The sequence below is a fragment of the Bos indicus x Bos taurus genome, chromosome 8, assembly GCF_003369695.1.
Source record: "Bos indicus x Bos taurus breed Angus x Brahman F1 hybrid chromosome 8, Bos_hybrid_MaternalHap_v2.0, whole genome shotgun sequence".
Classification (NCBI taxonomy): domain Eukaryota; kingdom Metazoa; phylum Chordata; class Mammalia; order Artiodactyla; family Bovidae; genus Bos; species Bos indicus x Bos taurus.
The window spans coordinates 76,997,863-77,014,674 of record NC_040083.1 but is presented as its reverse complement, the minus strand read 5'-3'; the positions used below and the strand labels follow the sequence as shown (position 1 = coordinate 77,014,674).

Sequence of the window (16,812 nt, the reverse complement as noted above, 5' to 3'; positions counted from 1 at the left end):
TGTGTCCACATTATTTAAAAGTATGTGGCTTTGTCATAGTTTACTTAATCAGACTATTGTGATAAACATTTAGGTTTCCCATTTTTTTTTATTATTATAGATAATAATCCTATGACTAGCCTTGAAATGCATACATTTTTATGCATTTGTCATCTGTTTCTTCAGGGTAGTAAGTACAAGACAGATCCTTCTCCCCTAAATACTCCTAGCATGAGTTATATGACCAACATGTAATATGCCCATTTATTTTTAAAAGAAATACTGGGAGGGAGGAGGGTTCAGGATGGGGAATACATGTGTACCTGTGGCAGATTCATGTTGATGTATGGCAAAACCAGTACAATATTGTAAAGTAATTAACCTCCAATTAAAATAAATATATATTAAAAAGAAAAAGAAAAAAAAAAATACTGAAAAACAACTCTAGCCTGTGTTTGTCTTTTAATAGAGCCGAAGGTATATAAGGACCTTTCTCTATCACTGAATAAGAGAAGTAGTAAAAGTGTTTTTTTCCTCTCTATATTCATTTTATAATATCCCAAGACTGTGAAAAAGCCTTTTCAATTTGTTAATTTCCATCACCATTGCTTTCTGAGTACCTCTTTAAAATTTTGCCACACAGGGTCACTTTTTTAAAAGACATTTTTCTCACTATAAAACCTTTCAGAAGTCCAGTTAGAGAACTTTTGATTGCCTACCATTTTCTTTTTGGAATTAAAGATGATTTGGGCCAACAGAAAATAAGATAATAGTGGGGTTTACATTGCATTACTGAGAATGAGCCTGAGGATCCTCCCTTCCCACTTGCGTAGCGATAGTTCTATCAGTCGATTTTCTGTAATCAGCACTGAACCTGCCATGGCTTCATCTCTTAACAGCATCTCCTCTACTCTGCTTTCCCACAGCAGAAACCACCTACTTAAAGCAGTATTTGCATCTCATCATTCCCTCCTGCAGAATAGTCTGTGTTAAATTGTTGATCCTTGATTTAAAGCCTCTTTATTGGTTTCTTAGGACTTCTGTAACAAAATACCACAAGCTGGGTGACTTAAACCAACAGAAATGTATTCACTTAACAGTTGTAGAGGCTGAAAGTTCTAACCCTGGTGTTAACAGGACCAGGCTCTTTCTGAGTAGAATCCTTCCTTTGCTCTCTCCTCTTCCTAGCTTCTTATGGTAGCTGTCAGTCCTCAGTGTTCTTGGCTTCGTATATCTTTGTCTATACCTTTCATTCACTAGGGCCCAGCCTAATTCAGTTTAACCTTAACTTGATTATATTTGCAAAGATCCTTTTTCTAAATGAGGTCATATTCACAGACAGCAAGAGTTAGGCCTACAACATATTTTTTGAGGCAATACAATTTAATCCATAATAGCCTCTCAGTACTTTTCTCCCTGTTTCAACCTCTGTGTCTCAGATTATTCTTACTGTTGGGAGTGGCTTGACCAGTACAGTTTTAATTCATTATGTTACTTTGTGGGCTAGGCCCTGTATTTTTTGAAAAACTTATCCATTGCTTTTATTGAAGAAATCTTTAAAGCTATTAGATCACTTTTTTTTCCCCCCTTTTAGAGATACAGGGGAAACTGCTACAGTCTTTACAATATAAGAGGAACAAAATTAGCATCTGTTCTCACTCGAACTTTTTACCTTGCAAACATTGTTAGGGTAGACACTAATGTCTGCTGCATTAGAAGCTCATTATTCTACATTAAATGTAAACGGCAGACATCTATAATGAGATAATCATGGGGCATGAATGTTTGAACTGCTCTGTCTCTTGTCATCATATTTTAAAGTTCCTCAAACTTACTAATGTAGAGCAATCTGTATCACCTAAGACAGACCTCTAAGATTTGTCCTCTTTCCCCACTGTACTGTTGTAACCAATTAAAGTATTTTCCTAACCATATATTGCTAGTTGTAGGCTCTGTATTTTTCATGACTAGCAAAGTAGTTGCTAGAGTTCCTCAAGCTATCTTCTCTCACTATTTAAACTTTTAAATTTATAAGCCATTAAAGTTTAATCTTATTGAACCTTATTGTTTTGTATTTTAAAAGCATACTTGTTATCCTGTTCTCTATTCCTATAAACCCTTTAGTAAACCAGGATCATTAAATTGGTTCAAATGGTGGTATAATAGAGTATAATCCATTTTTACTTACTAATCATTTCATCTAGAAATCCACCAAAATTTTCTCAAGCTGGTGAAATTCTACAAAGATTACAAAAGTTCACATAGTGACTTTGTGAGTTAGCATAATGAGTATTTAGAAGTATAAAAATACTGATTTCTTAACTTCCAAAAAAATCATTAGTATCCCAGTATTGGTAAACTGAATTTAATATTTTTTTTTGTTTTTTTCCATAGCTCAGGAATCTTGCTTTTAAGAAAATTCCACAGAAATCCTCCCATGCTATTTGTAATGCTCAACATGAGCTTTCATTACCAAACCCAGTACAGAAGGATTCACGAGAAGAAAATTGGCAAGAGTGGAGACAAAGAGATGAGCAGGTCAGCTAAGTAAATTAAGTTGTTTTGCTTTAGATTTCAGTGAATTTTTGCATTTTTTATATAGCACTGCATCCAACCATGACACTACTGTTTTGAGGAGCATTTTATATTGGATTAACTCACACGTGTATGCTACTTTTAATAAGAGGTTCTGGTTTTTTCTAACTAGGAAAGCAGATAGACACATTTATTATTTTTGTTAGTTTGTTAGTTTCAAACAGTTATTTTCTGAGTTTTTACTTCATCTGCCTTTTTACAAATGAGGTAGAGATAGGGAAGGTAGAAAAACAGGATTAAATTATTTAAAGTAAAGAAAATCATATTTGTAAGACCAATACTAACTAGAAATAGTCAGTGACAGTTTGTTTAAAGAAGAAAGACTTTGAGGGGAAACTTTTCCTTTTCAGTCTTGTTGTAAAAGTTTGTGACATTTCTTTTTTTAAACCTATTTATGCAATGTTTTCTTCTTTTATGCCTCTATTAAAGAAATGTCATTATAACTAAATCAAAGAGATAATTTAGTAAAACCAATCAGCTTCTTTTTGTGTTTGTGGTATTCAGGAAAATGACATACTAAATTTGGAATGTACTCTAGGAGATGCTGTATGTATGAAAAATGAATAGTTATTTTCTTATCTGTTAAACTGTCATTTGATCTGTTGGAAATAAATATTATTTTAGCAGATGTTTGGCTTAATGGAGTGGCTATACCTGTTGTGCTTGAGTTTCAGTTTTAAAAGAATTATACTAAACCATGCTCTTAACATAAGCTATGTTAATTATAACATTTTCTATAGAAATTTGTAGTGCCTCAGGCTCATCATTACAAGCATTTGTTATTACACTGGAGCTGTGCAAAAATGATATTTCAGGGTACTGGTTAACTGGATAAATCATCTTATTTTAGGGGGATTATTTGATTCTTGTTTTCCTTTTGCAGCATTCATTATGACATTTTATTCTGGTTTAGAAGTATTATTAATGATACACTTGTTTAGACAGTAATAGAATTTCCCAGTGTCTTCACCGGAGAGAATTTCTCTCAGTGGCCCAAGGGGCACTGGAAAATTAATAAAGGAAAACTGCTCAGTTCTGCATCAAAATAAATTCCATGTAATATGGGAACTTAAGAACAGATATTTATTGCCTTTCTTCCTGACCCTATTGATTACTGCCAAAATGACCAGGTAATTAGGAGAAAGAAATAGTTAACTTGGCCCTAACCCTATCTAAAAATGTCATCCAAGGCTGAGGAACTTTGAGGAATTTCTACTAGATATACTATTGATGGGTCACTTAGGAAAACCTGGTACCTTATTTGGAAGTCTGACTTGTAGGAAAATAATCAAAGTCCTGGGAAGTAGTGTAGTTCCTGGGATAATTATACTGATAAGTAAAGAAGAGATAAGGCAAGCTCTGAAACTGATAGATAGTATACCACTTGCAATCTATTTTACTGTGTGGAATAATAGATTTTAAAAATAGGGACCAGACTGACTGTAGTAGGCAGAAGGCGTGCAGTTGTGGTGGGTATTCTTCCTCACACAGGGCAACAGCACTGTGAGAAACTCCATGTATGTCTTTACAACAAATGGTTTTGGAGAAACTGGATATCCACTGCCAAAAGAATGACATTCAAACTGAGCCGATTGAAAAGCTGGATATAGAAATCTTGTCTGTTATATGACCATTTATTTTAAATATAGAAGAGTAATACCAAGACAGTTTCCTACTCCTAAATCGTCAAAGTAATAACATAAATTTACATCAACTAAGCCTCAGCATAAAATCTGAGAGCTGCATTAAACAGCAACAAGATAGACAGTAAAGAAGCATCCATTACATCTACTTAGGAGCAAGCACTGAATCTTAGTTAATCTCATGTCAACAGAAGAAAAGTTTCTGCCACATAAAAGGAGAACATTGTACTTAATGTCCAAAGTGAAAGTGCACTTTGAAAAAGATTTGTTACAGGGAACAGAAATTTATTTTAGACAGCACCTATTTTTTGTTTTAATAAAAATCAAGGAGCTAGAACATTTTATGAAAGTCGAGGTGGCAGTTAACGTTATGGACTATAGTCCATAGAGCCCCGCAGTCTGACACGACTGAAGTGACTTAGCGTACACAGTACTGATTCCAGTGTTACCCTTTTAAAATTTTACATCATGGCTCAAAAATAATAGAAAAATCTCTTCTAATGGATGTTGAATGAAAAATAGATCAGATTCTGTGTATTTCTTTCTCCTGTTGTATTGACTCAGACCCCACATATCACTGGTTTTGTCCAACTCTGAAGTGAAATGTCTGCTGGCATGTGCATAGTTAATTGTTTTCTCACATTCTATCCTCTAGTCCACCTGATAAAGGTGTTTTGCCAATAGCTTGTTCTGTTTTTTGTTTGTGAGAGTGATATTTCTCATTAACCTTGTGGCTGGTATAATAAGTCTCTTGGTGATAGTTTGACTTGCACTTGATTTCACTATAAAGAGTGCTCTTTGTGTTTGTTTGTTTGTTTTTGTTTTTTTTTTTTTTACTTTAGCAACAAAATTCATCACTTTTGTTCTCCAAAGCATTACTTGGTACTTGTTTTGGAAAAACTCACACAGGTTATTGCACTTTGAAAGTGAAACAAAAACTATGTCTTCAGGTCACTGGTCTGACCATATTTCATAGCAGAAAACTAGGAACAAATAGACTGATGGTTCAGTAAATTGAAATGTCAAGTATTTGGTGTCTTGTTGTTCAGTCGCTAAGTTGTGTCTGACTCTTTGCAACCCTGTGGACTTCAACATGCCAGGCTTCCTTGTCCTTCACTATCTCCCAGAGTTTGCACAAACTCATGTTCATCCAACCATCTCACCCTCTGTTGCCCTCTTCTCCTTCTGCCATCAGCCTTTCTCAGCATCAGGGTCTTTTCCAGTGAGTTGGCCTTTCACATCAGTGGCCAAAGTATTGGAGCTTCAGCTTCAGCATCTGTCCTTCCAGTGAATATTCAGGGTTGATTTCCTTTAGGATTGACTGGTTTGATCTCTGTGCTGTCCAAGGGACTCTCAAGAGTCTTCTCCAGCACCACAGTTCAAAAGCATCAATTCTTTGGTGCTCAGCCTTCTTTATGATTCAACTCTCACATCCATACGTGACTACTAGAAAAACCATAGCTTTGACTTTATGGACCTTTGTCGGCAAAGTGATGTCTCTCCTTTTTAATATGCTGTCTAGGTTTGTCATAGCATTTCTTCCAAGGAGCAAATGTCTTTTCATTTCGTGGCTGCAGTCACCATCCGCAGTGATTTTGGAGCTCAAGAAAATAAAATCTGTCACTGTTTCTGTGTTTTCCCTATCTGTTTGCCTTGAAGTGATGGGACTGGATGCCACGGTCTTAGTTTTTTGAACGTTAAGTTTAAAGCCAGCTTTTTCATTCTCCTCTTTCACCTTCATCAAGAGGCTCTTAATTTTGGTATTTTAATTTTCTGTTATTCTCCTTTTTAGCTGCTTATATGATACCACTTTTGTCCTGACACACAGATTTATATTCTGTATTCACTGTATTAGAGTCCTGTCCATTTTTAAAATTAATGCTATTTTTTTATAAGTTGTATTATTTACTACTTTCATTGCTACTTTTAATCCTTCCATGAATCAGTGAACTATTTTTACTACTTTGATATATAATTAAAGCATTCAACTTAGTAAATGTAAACAGCACTCAGAAGATATGAAAGTGTGTTAGCTGACTTGAATGGAACATGATCGTTAATATGAACACATAGTTTTTGCAGAATATTGACAACTTTTTTTTAATATAAATTTATTTTAATTGGAGGTTAATTACAATATTGTATTGGTTTTGCCAACTTTAAAAATCATAATGTTCAATAAGATTATTTGAAGTTTTCTGGGAAATAATTCTGCTTTCTACACTTTGAAAATCATTGAGTTAGAGGAGCAGAGGGCACTACTGCTACTGTAGCTAAACACTTGGTTGCAAGTGTTAAATGTTCTCAGAATTATGTCCCGTGTTCTGCAATAACCCTGTTCCCATGATGCCTATGAGAATTGGAAATTAACTATTAACTCTTCATTTGGGATTTGTTTTGCTTGGATTTAAAGTGGGTAAAATATTTATGGTACTTTGATTTGCAAATTTTTTAAAATGTCCTAAAATATTTACTGTCCTCATTTTTCATCAGTTTTTCATACTCCTTAACTGATCATAAACCCTTGAGCCTATAGGTTTATTTAAATACAAAAAAAATGTTTTACTACTGGATAGGGATAGGAGGCCGGAGAAGGCAATGGCATCCCACTCCAGTACTCTTGCCTGGAAAATCCCATGCATGGAGGAGCCTGGTAGGCTGCAGTCCATGAGGTCGCTAAGAGTTGGACACGACTGAGTGACTTCACTTTCACTTTTCACTTTCCTGCATTGGAGAAGGAAATGGCAGCCCACTCCAGTGTTCTTGCCTGGAGAATCCCAGGGATGGGGGAGCCTGGTGGCTGCCGTCTATGGGGTCACACAGAGTTGGACACGACTGAAGTGACTTAGCAGCAGCAGGGATAGGAGGCATGAAGGAAGCCTAGAGGAAGGGAGTCTGAAGTACTCCATCTTGGACACATGTAAGTATCTTCTCCAATCCTGTAGGCATTTTAGGGTCATTTCCTCTTTTTCTTCCTTTCATCCTCTTCCCATGGGTACAAAGAAAATGATGAGCAGCTCTCAACTTGCAAACTTACATATAAGGTACTTTTTAAGAAACATGGTTTTATTTGCATTTTCTTATCCAGTATCTATCTTTCAGGCCCAAACTTTTTTCCCCTCTCAGTTCTACCTTTACATGTACTGATAATTAATTATATTGAAAACTACATTTATAGCAGTCTTATGATTAATTCTCTAATTTAGACAACTTTAGGGAATTTGGAATCATGTTTTGTTTTTCTTGATATTGTAGCTTTGTGCTGCCTTTCTCCCTGTTATATGGAATCAAAAATCTTATTTTTGATTCATCCTTCTTTCATTCTTCATATTTAATCAGTGTTCTAAAACTTGGTCATTCTTTGCTGAGAAATGGTGTTCTTTGTTTCCTGCATTGCTATGGTCAGGTCCAGGTTTCTGTATGCTGGGACTGCAGTAGTTTAGCCAGACCCATTGATTCTAAGTTCTCATTCTCCTAATATGCCAGTTTATTTCTTTAAAATCACTTTTATCAGTGTTCCTCTTTGATCTGTCCTGAATCCCTAGTTTTTAGGGAGTGTCTGGAACCCAATTTTACCTACCTAAACAGTCTTATTTTCTCCTGTTCTCCAGCATAGAGAAGAGGAATTCTTATTTACTGTGTGCAACTCTTGTGCAAGGTAGGCACTGTACTAGGTACTTTACATATATTATAGCTTTAAATTTTTAAAAGTACCCTGCAAGGTAGGTATTTAAGTTCTCTTTTTATGTATAAATATACTTGAGATTCTGGAGAAGACAATGGCAGCCCACTCCAGTACTCTTGCCTGGAAAATCCCATGGACGGAGGAGCCTGGTAGGCTGCAGTCCATGGGGTCGCTAGGAGTCGGACTTGACTAAATGACTTCACTTTCACTTTTCACTTTCATGCGTTGGAGAAGGAAATGGCAACCCACTCCAGTGTTCTTGCCTGGAGAATCCCAGGGACGGGGGAGCCTGGTGGGCTGCCGTCTATGGGGTTGTACAGAGTTGGACACTACTGAAGCGACTTAGCAGCAGCAGCAAACTTGAAATTCACAGAAGAACGTAACTTGCCCCATTTCACAGCTAGCATGGGTAGAAGAGAAATTTAAATCATCCACCTGTGTGATCTCTCAAAGCCTGTGTTTTTTCACATTCCTCTTGTATTTCATAGAACTCATCTTTTATCATGTATCCCATGATGTGTCTGTTCTTAATATCATACTTTTGTTCATATGACTCTTTCTCCTAAAATACTTTCATTCCTTTTCTACCTATCCAAATGATATCTATCCTTTAAGGACCAACTTAATAGTTTCTTTTGTGTATGCTTCTTTGTTCTTGTTTACCTTTTTCCCCTCAACTTTTGTAGCACTTTTAATATCTCATTCTGTTCTCTGTGTGTCATGTGCATAAGTTTTCTTTTCCCAACTGGGGTAGAAATGCTTTGAGGGCAAAAGCCAAATTTATGCTTCTTCTTTAAGGCCTACAGGCAAAGCACATAGAAGGTTCTCTATGAATCCTTATAAACTGATTGATCATATAGTGACATTTTATAAGTTGTTTGTAGTTTTAATAAAGCTAAACTGAAATTTAAATCATTTTATCCTAATTGTATTTCCTTGTATACTAGTTTTTGTTAATAATTAAAAGGTAAATGTAAGCTCTAAACTGCTATGTTTAGAATCAAATGTTGGGGAGAGCCATATTTTTTACTTTTAAAAGGTCCACTTCATTCATTTTTATCATGCTCTTAGAATCAGCTACCTATATACTTAAGTTATATGAGATAATATGAAAAAGAATAATGACATCTTGCAAGACTCCCACCTTCATCACCTCTTCTCTTGCCCAGGGATTTGTTTTTGGAATATTAGTCAGAATATGTGACATATTGGAAATAATCTTAAATGCCTTTTCTGTAAATTTTAAATGTCATTAATATGGGTTAATAGCATGGTGGTAAATTGAAACAACTTTGCTCAGAATAAATTTAAGTAGTTTTGTTACTTTTTCTATGGTGTTACTTTTGCTATGCTCTAATTATATTGAAATATTTTGTACTCTGTTTGCTTTGTGTTTTGGTGGAAAGATTGATATAAATTTCCTTTTTTTGTGTGATACTAACATGAATCCATGTCATTAACATGGAAGTAAGATTGCTGGGAGAAAAATAAGCAACTTCAGATAATGCAGATGATACCGCTCTAATGGCAGAAAGTGAAGAGGAACTAAAGAGCCTCTTGATGAAGGTGAAAGAGGAGAGTGAAAAATCTGGCTTGAAACTCAACATTCAAAAAACTAAGATCATAGCATACAGTCCCATCACTTCATGACAAATAGAAGGGGGAAAAATGGAAACAGTGACAGGTTTTATTTTCTTGAGGTCCAAAATCACTGCCGATGGTGACTGCAGCCATGAAATGAAACTATACTTGCTCCTTGGAAGAAAAGCTATGACAAACCTAGACAGCGTATTAAAAAGCAGAGACATCACTTTGCCAACAAAGGTCTGCATAATCAAAGCTATGGTTTTCTAGTAGTCACGTAAGGGTGTGAGAGTTGGATCATAAAGAAGGCCGAGTGCCTAAGATTTGATGCTTTCGAACTGTAGTTCTGTAGAAGACGCTTTTAAGAATCCCTAGGACAGCACAGAGATCAAACCAGTCAATCTTAAAGGTAATCAACCCTGAATAGTCACTGAAGGACTGATACTGAAGCTGATGAAACTCCAATAATTTGGCCGCTGATGTGAAGAGCCAGCTGCATTGGAAAAGACTCTGATGCTGGGAAAGACTGAAGGCAGAAGAGGGCAACAGAATTAGATAGTTGGATGGCATCACCAACTCAATGAATATGAGTTTGAACAAACTCTGGGAGATGGTGAAGAACAAGGAAGCCTGGCATCCTGCAATTCATGGGGTCACAATGAGTTGGACATGGCTTAGTGACTGGACAACTACAACAACAACATGAATCCAATTTGTTTTTACCTTTTAACTTTAAATACACATTTATATAATAAAGTATAAAAAGTTAGCCTTTAAGAAAGATTACTTTTTCCTGATCATTATTCATTTGGATTGAAGTAATTCTTCAGTTCTTTCAATTATTCCTTAGAAAAAGTATGTACAATTCACTTGGGAATTAACGAGAATTTCTGTATGCCCTTATTTACAATTTCAGTTCTAATTGTATTTTTCTCTGAGTTAGATTAATTTTTTTGTGATAAGCCTAGTTTTTCCCCTCTTTTTGTTATCTCAGTATAGGGTTGGATGAGATACTTTCAAAGGGATAACATTGATTAGAAATAAATGATTTACCAGGTCCTGATGTCCAGTGTTAACATTTTTCTAATTTTCAAGGTATCCCTTTGAAACAGATTACTGCTTTTAGGAACTTATTTCTGTTTTAGTTCAGTTTTTTAAAATTGTTAAGCAGCAGAAACAATTCTGAGTAACTTGGGCAAAAAATAATTTGGTAAATGATACTAATTAACAGATTTGAATTAAAAACTAAACAATGAGACCTTGGGAATGAGGAAAACTAAGAAATTCTGGGGTGCTCTTAGGCATGAACTAGTAGAGCTAGTATACTCACTTTTAGAGGCTATAATCAGCTGATTGAACCCTACTTACTTTGTGTTTGTTCTCAAAATTTAATTCCCAAGAGAACAAAAAATAGCTGGGTCCTTTGCTCCCTTCCTGTTGGTGGTTGCAATGGCAGCTGGGGTGTTTGTGGATATGCTAGCGAGTGGTGTAAAGAATCAGGTGGTGACTGTCTTGCCAGAATCCTAGGACACTGGATTGAAGTGTTGTTATTCAGAGGAATAAAGGAAGGTATTGTGGACAGATTAAAAGCAATGCCCATTGAAGGTATGTTTTTATATGGTATGAATAAGTTGACACATACATGTAAACAAATCCAGGATAGTTTACTGTTGTCCTATTGCAACTATCCTATATTTAGCTGCAGACATACCTTACCTCCAAAGGTAGACAACCCAAAGTCTCATTCAGATACGGTACCAATTCTGTTGGGCAGTTAGGAAATAGGAAAAGTAAGTCTTAAAGACTAATTTGATTGGAGGTGGCAGGAGCTGAATTGTCAGAGGTTAAGGTGAGACTGAGTGGTGAGGGAGAGGAACCAAAAGATACAGATCACAAAGAATCATTTTACTACAGTAGTATTAGATGACTTTAAAGGTAGACCAGTCATACAAAAGGAATAAAAAGAAAACAATAAAAAGATGCACTGTAATTTTACTGTAACATAAGGCATATGCCAAAACAATTGGTCACCTTATTTAAAGGTTCTGTACCTGCAAATTAGGCTATATTAAGGACATGGTATGTTTTATAATGCTTATTGAGTTTTTAGTATTCTTATTTGTTTTTAGTAACATTATATTTTGTGCCTCCAAAACTAGATACCATCTTTGACATCTGTTATAGTGTCAATTTCTTTGTAAGATTTTTTTTATTAGAGTAAAAAGATTGTGTTACACAACAGATAATTGACAACGAGGAAGTAAAAATATCAAAATTGTAAGTTTTTGCTTTGGTATCATCTATAAAACATGGAGTTCTCTACTTCGGTATGGATAGATAACTTTGGAGAACCCAACTGTTTTTTAAAGTATTTTTTTTCTTATTCTGTATATATTATCATGGTTATTTCGCTGGTGTCATATAATGCTATATCTGTTTATTGTGAAACTTTTTACTTTTAGCTGACATCTGAAATGTTTGAAGCAGATCTTGAGAAGGCATTGTTGCTGAGTAAATTAGAATATGAAGAACACAAAAAGGTATTTACACATTTATTGATGTAGATATTTTAAGTCATCGAAAGTTTGAACCAGCCTTCCTAAATTTTGTATAAAAGTTCTCCTTTAAACTCTGTCGTAAAAATCCATCCTTGTATCAAAGTATTAACATAAAGTTTTTATGAGATTCTCCTCAAGTTTTGAGAGATACCACAAACATGTGGACTAAGCTTTGTCTGGTGATTTGGAATGTTTAGTTAAGAAATTTCTCCACCCACGATGAAAGGGAGAGAGGAAATGAATAGCAGATGATTTATTTTATCTTATTTTAAATGAACATAGAAAATAGTTAAGATTTAAAAATTTGAGTAACTCTGTGTACAGGGGCATCCATTAAAACACCCTCTACTGAAGATACACTGTAGTTAAAGTAAATGAGAGGACGTTTCTGATAATTTGACCTTGTGAATTTAGCATTTATCACTAAGCTTTGATATAGGGCTATGTGTTGAAATGCATTATATAGCTTATAACTATAAAAAAGTAGCATTTGTTTCTATTTTATATATTTAAATTGAGCATTTATATTATCTCCATATTGTTTAACATTTTAGTCTTATGCATACATTGGTAATTTTTTTTTGGTCTGTAAAATTTACTCAACTTGTGGTTACTTAGTGGTTGATCACAAATGGCCTTTGGGCTTACGGGCCTTTAGACTATATCACTGTACACTAACTCCTTCACTCAACATGAAGGGTGTAGAGAAGTGAACATTTACAGTAGATGATTTTGCCATTTATTTGTAGCTCAAGGGAAGAGGATGAAAGTTGCTATTAGACTGGACTTGGTACACTGTATGTGTTAGTTTCATTTTTCATGTCCCTATTTGTATTATCTGGAATAATCAAGGATAACTGTAATCCTTACTGTTATTTGTTCATTTAGACACAAAGCTGGCAATTACAAAAGTGGATTCAGCTAGCTTTACTATGATTTAATCATTTAAATGACCTTTCAGATTACACTGGAAAAATCCTCCTGACTTGCTCGGTTCGAAGATAAAATTTATCAAATAGAGTATTACCATACAGTGACGATTTGTTGTTAAATATATATCTACATTCTAAAGCTAAAAGCAATAGCCATACCTATAGAGGAGGAGTAGAGTCGATGATATTGGTAAAATATGCTCCCAGCCAGGTTTTTGATGCAGTCATAGGCCTGGTCGGAGAAGCAATGGCACCTCACTCCACTACTCTTGCCTGGAAAATCCCATTGACGGAGGAGCCTGGAAGTCTGCAGTCCATGGGGTCGCTGAGGTTCAGACATGACTGAGCGACTTCACTTTCACCTTTCACTTTCATGCATTGGAGAAGCAAATGGCAACCCACTCCAGTGTTCTTGCCTGGAGAATCCCAGGGACAGGGGAACCTGGTGGGCTGCCGTCTATGGGGTCACACAGAGTTGGACACGACTGAAGCGACTTAGCAATAGGCCTGGTACCTAAAAGCGCAGGTTTTATCAGACTATAATGATTCTCAGAGATGGTCAAACTCCTTTTCTAGGTGATGACTGCTGCTGCTGCTGCTTAGTTACTTCAGTTGTGTCCAACTCTGTGCTGCCCTATGGACTACAGCCTGTGGACAGGCTTCTCTGTCCATGAGATTCTCTAGGAAAGAATACTGGAGTGGGTTGCCATACCTTCCTCCAGGGGATCTTCCTGACCCAGGGATCAAACCCGGGTCTCCTGCATTGCTGGCACATTCTTTACTGCTGAGCCACGAGGGAAGCCCCATGCAATAGCTAGTTTGATGTAATTACACTGATGTAGATATTCAGTCAATATTCCGAAAAAATAAATATGATTGTTTTAGCCTAAAGGTTTTCATAATAGCTAAAGTGTGGGATGGCATTTTCTATCCTGTCACTCACTCACCAAATATTTTTTTGAATAGTCAAAAATTGCTAGGCATGCAGTACAAAGATAGAGACATGGTCCAAGCTATTGAATTTAGTAGAAGGAGTGAAGTGAGAGACACACATGTAATTGTAGTGTATAGTATTGAGAGATTTTATGTTTTCATTGCAGTGGGCATTCAGTAAGATAGAATTTTCTGTGCTTTTGATGGAGGTGGATTTCAGGAAGGGATTCTTTTTTTGTTTGATAAATCTGAAGTGTTAACAGTATGTAAATATAAGATGTATAGTGTGTTAGTTTGATATATTTGTATATTGTAGTATGATTGCCAGTGAAGTGATATTTATCATATGATAGTGTTATAGTATTTAGTATTATTGATTTTTATTCATTATACTGTGCATTGGATCTCTGTGGTTTATTTATTACTCATTATAAGTTTGTATACTTAAACAGCGTTGGTCTCATCTTACCATCCCCTGGTAACTACTTTTACTCTTTTTTAATAGGTTTGACTTTTTTCTTTTAAAAAAGATTCCTTATATAAGTGATATCATTCAGTACTTCTCTTTCTCTAACTTATTTCACTGAGCATAATGTTATCAAGGTATATCCATGTTGTGACAGGATATCTTAGGATGGCAGGATATCTTAGGAAAAGGTTCTTAAAGAGGAGTCTTACTTGATGTATTAAAAGTTCATCCGTAGGCAAGAGAAAGGCATTCTCAAGAAAGGAGAGGTGAGTTTATGTCTTGTATGTATACATGTGAAAGAGTAGCATTTTGAAAAACTGTAATTTAGTACCTAGAGTTGCTGGAGATACTGCCTCCAGAATAGACTGTAAATATTGTGTGCAGACTTAGGAGATTGACTTTCATACACTTGTTGGGAGAGAGCTGTTGAATATTTGTAACTTTTAGATTTCAGGTTTTCATTTTAGAAACTCATGCTATAACAGTGTAGAAGATGAGTGGTGGGGCTAAAACTAGAGAGTATTGTAATGTCAAGTTAAAGAAGGCAAGGGAAATGACAAAGTATGAAGTCCATGGAGTTGTATGAGTCAGACATGACTGAGCAACTGAACTGAACTGAACTTCCCTGCTGGGGATGAATAAATGAGAATAGATTTAAGAGCTCTTTAGGAGATAAACTCAACAAGACCTAGTAACTAATTTGCATATAAAATATAAAGGAAGAATAGGCAAAGATCACTGAGGTTTCTAGCCTAGACAGTGTAATGATGGTGATACTAAATAAGGTACTCACTAGGAGTTCAACACGCTTAGTTTGCAGATGTTTATTGAACATTCCATGTGAGTTGTCTGTACGTACACAAGTCATCAGGTAGAACTTTAAATTTTGAGGAACAACAGGTATAAAGGATATGAAGATAGGTTAAGGATGGAATAGTGGTGAACAGCACCTGCATTTTATTTTATTTTTCAAAATTTTATTTTATTTTTAAACTTTACAATATTGTATTGGTTTTGCCAAATATCAAAATGAATCCACCACAGGTATACATGTGTTCCCCATCCTGAACCCTCCTCCCTCCTCCCTCCTCATACCATCCCTCTGGGTCGTCCCAGTGCACCAGCCCCAAGCATCCAGTATTGTGCATCGAACCTGGACTGGCGACTCGTTTCATACATGATATTTTACATGTTTCAATGCCATTCTCCCAAATGTTCCCACCCTCTCCGTCTCCCACAAAGTCCATAAGACTGTTCTATACATCAGTGTCTCTTTTGCTGTCTCACATACAGGGTTATCATTACCATCTTTCTAAATTCCATATATATGCGTTAGTATAGTGTATTGGTGTTTTTCTTTCTGGCTTACTTCACTCTGTATAATAGGCTCCAGTTTCATCCACCTCATTAGAACTGATTCAAATGTTTTCTTTTTAATGGCTGAGTAATACTCCATTGTGTATATGTACCACAGCTTTCTTATCCATTAATCTGCTGATGGACATCTAGGTTGCTTCCATGTCCTGGCTATTATAAACAGTGCTGCGATGAACACTGGGGGACACGTGTCTCTTTCCCTTCTGGTTTCCTCAGTGTGTATGCCCAGCAGTGGGATTGCTGGATCATAAGGCAGTTCCATTTCCAGTTTTTTAAGGAATCTCCACACTGTTCTCCATAGTGGCTGTACTAGTTTGCATTCCCACCAACAGTGTAAGAGGGTTCCCTTTTCTCCACACCCTCTCCAGCATTTATTGCTTATAGACTTTTGGATCGCAGCCATTCTGACTGGCGTGAAATGGTACCTCATAGTGGTTTTGATTTGCATTTCTCTGATAATGAGTGATGTTGAGCATCTTTTCATGTATTTGTTAGCCATCTGTATGTCTTCTTTGGAGAAATGTCTCTTTAGTTCTTTGGCCCATTTTTTGATTGGGTCATTTATTTTTCTGGAATTGAGCTGTAGGAGTTGCTTGTATATTTTTGAGATTAGTTGTCAGTTGCTTCATTTGCTATTATTTTCTCCCATTCTGAAGGCTGTCTTTTCACCTTGCTAATAGTTTCCTTTGTTGCAGCACCTGCATTTTAAAGAACATAGTTGGGAAAAGAGAAACCAGTGAAGGAGAAATAAGCATAGTCAGAAGTGTATTGAAAAAACCAAGAGATGCTTAAAAAAAAAAAGTTTTTGGCTTTGAAAAAGAAAACTGAAAGTGTGAGTTGGTCAGTTGTGTCTGACTCTGCCACCCGGTGGACTGTAGCCTCTGTCCATAGAATTCTCCAGGCAAGAATACTGGAGTGGATTGCCATTCCCTTCTCCAGGGAATCTTCCCAATCCAGAGATCAAACCTGAGTCTCCCGCATTGCAGGCAGATTCTTTACCATCTGAGCCACCAGGAGGCTGACTTTAATTTTAGTGTCAGAGACTAGCAGAAGCCAG

General features: G+C 36.0%; 1 protein-coding gene across 4 annotated transcripts in view; it reads left to right on the top strand.

Annotated features, from left to right (window-relative positions):
- GKAP1 (G kinase anchoring protein 1) overlaps positions 1 to 16,812 on the top strand; it is a 92,068-nt gene that overhangs the window by 15,440 nt on the left and 59,816 nt on the right. For 3 of the 4 annotated variants that reach the window (XM_027550099.1, XM_027550102.1, XM_027550101.1), the window contains exons 4-5: positions 2,374 to 2,517; positions 11,949 to 12,026. In XM_027550099.1, the coding sequence (XP_027405900.1) occupies positions 2,374 to 2,517; positions 11,949 to 12,026 (222 nt within the window). The remainder of the gene's footprint in view (positions 1 to 2,373; positions 2,518 to 11,948; positions 12,027 to 16,812) is intronic. The other variant, XM_027550100.1, reaches the window with a different exon arrangement.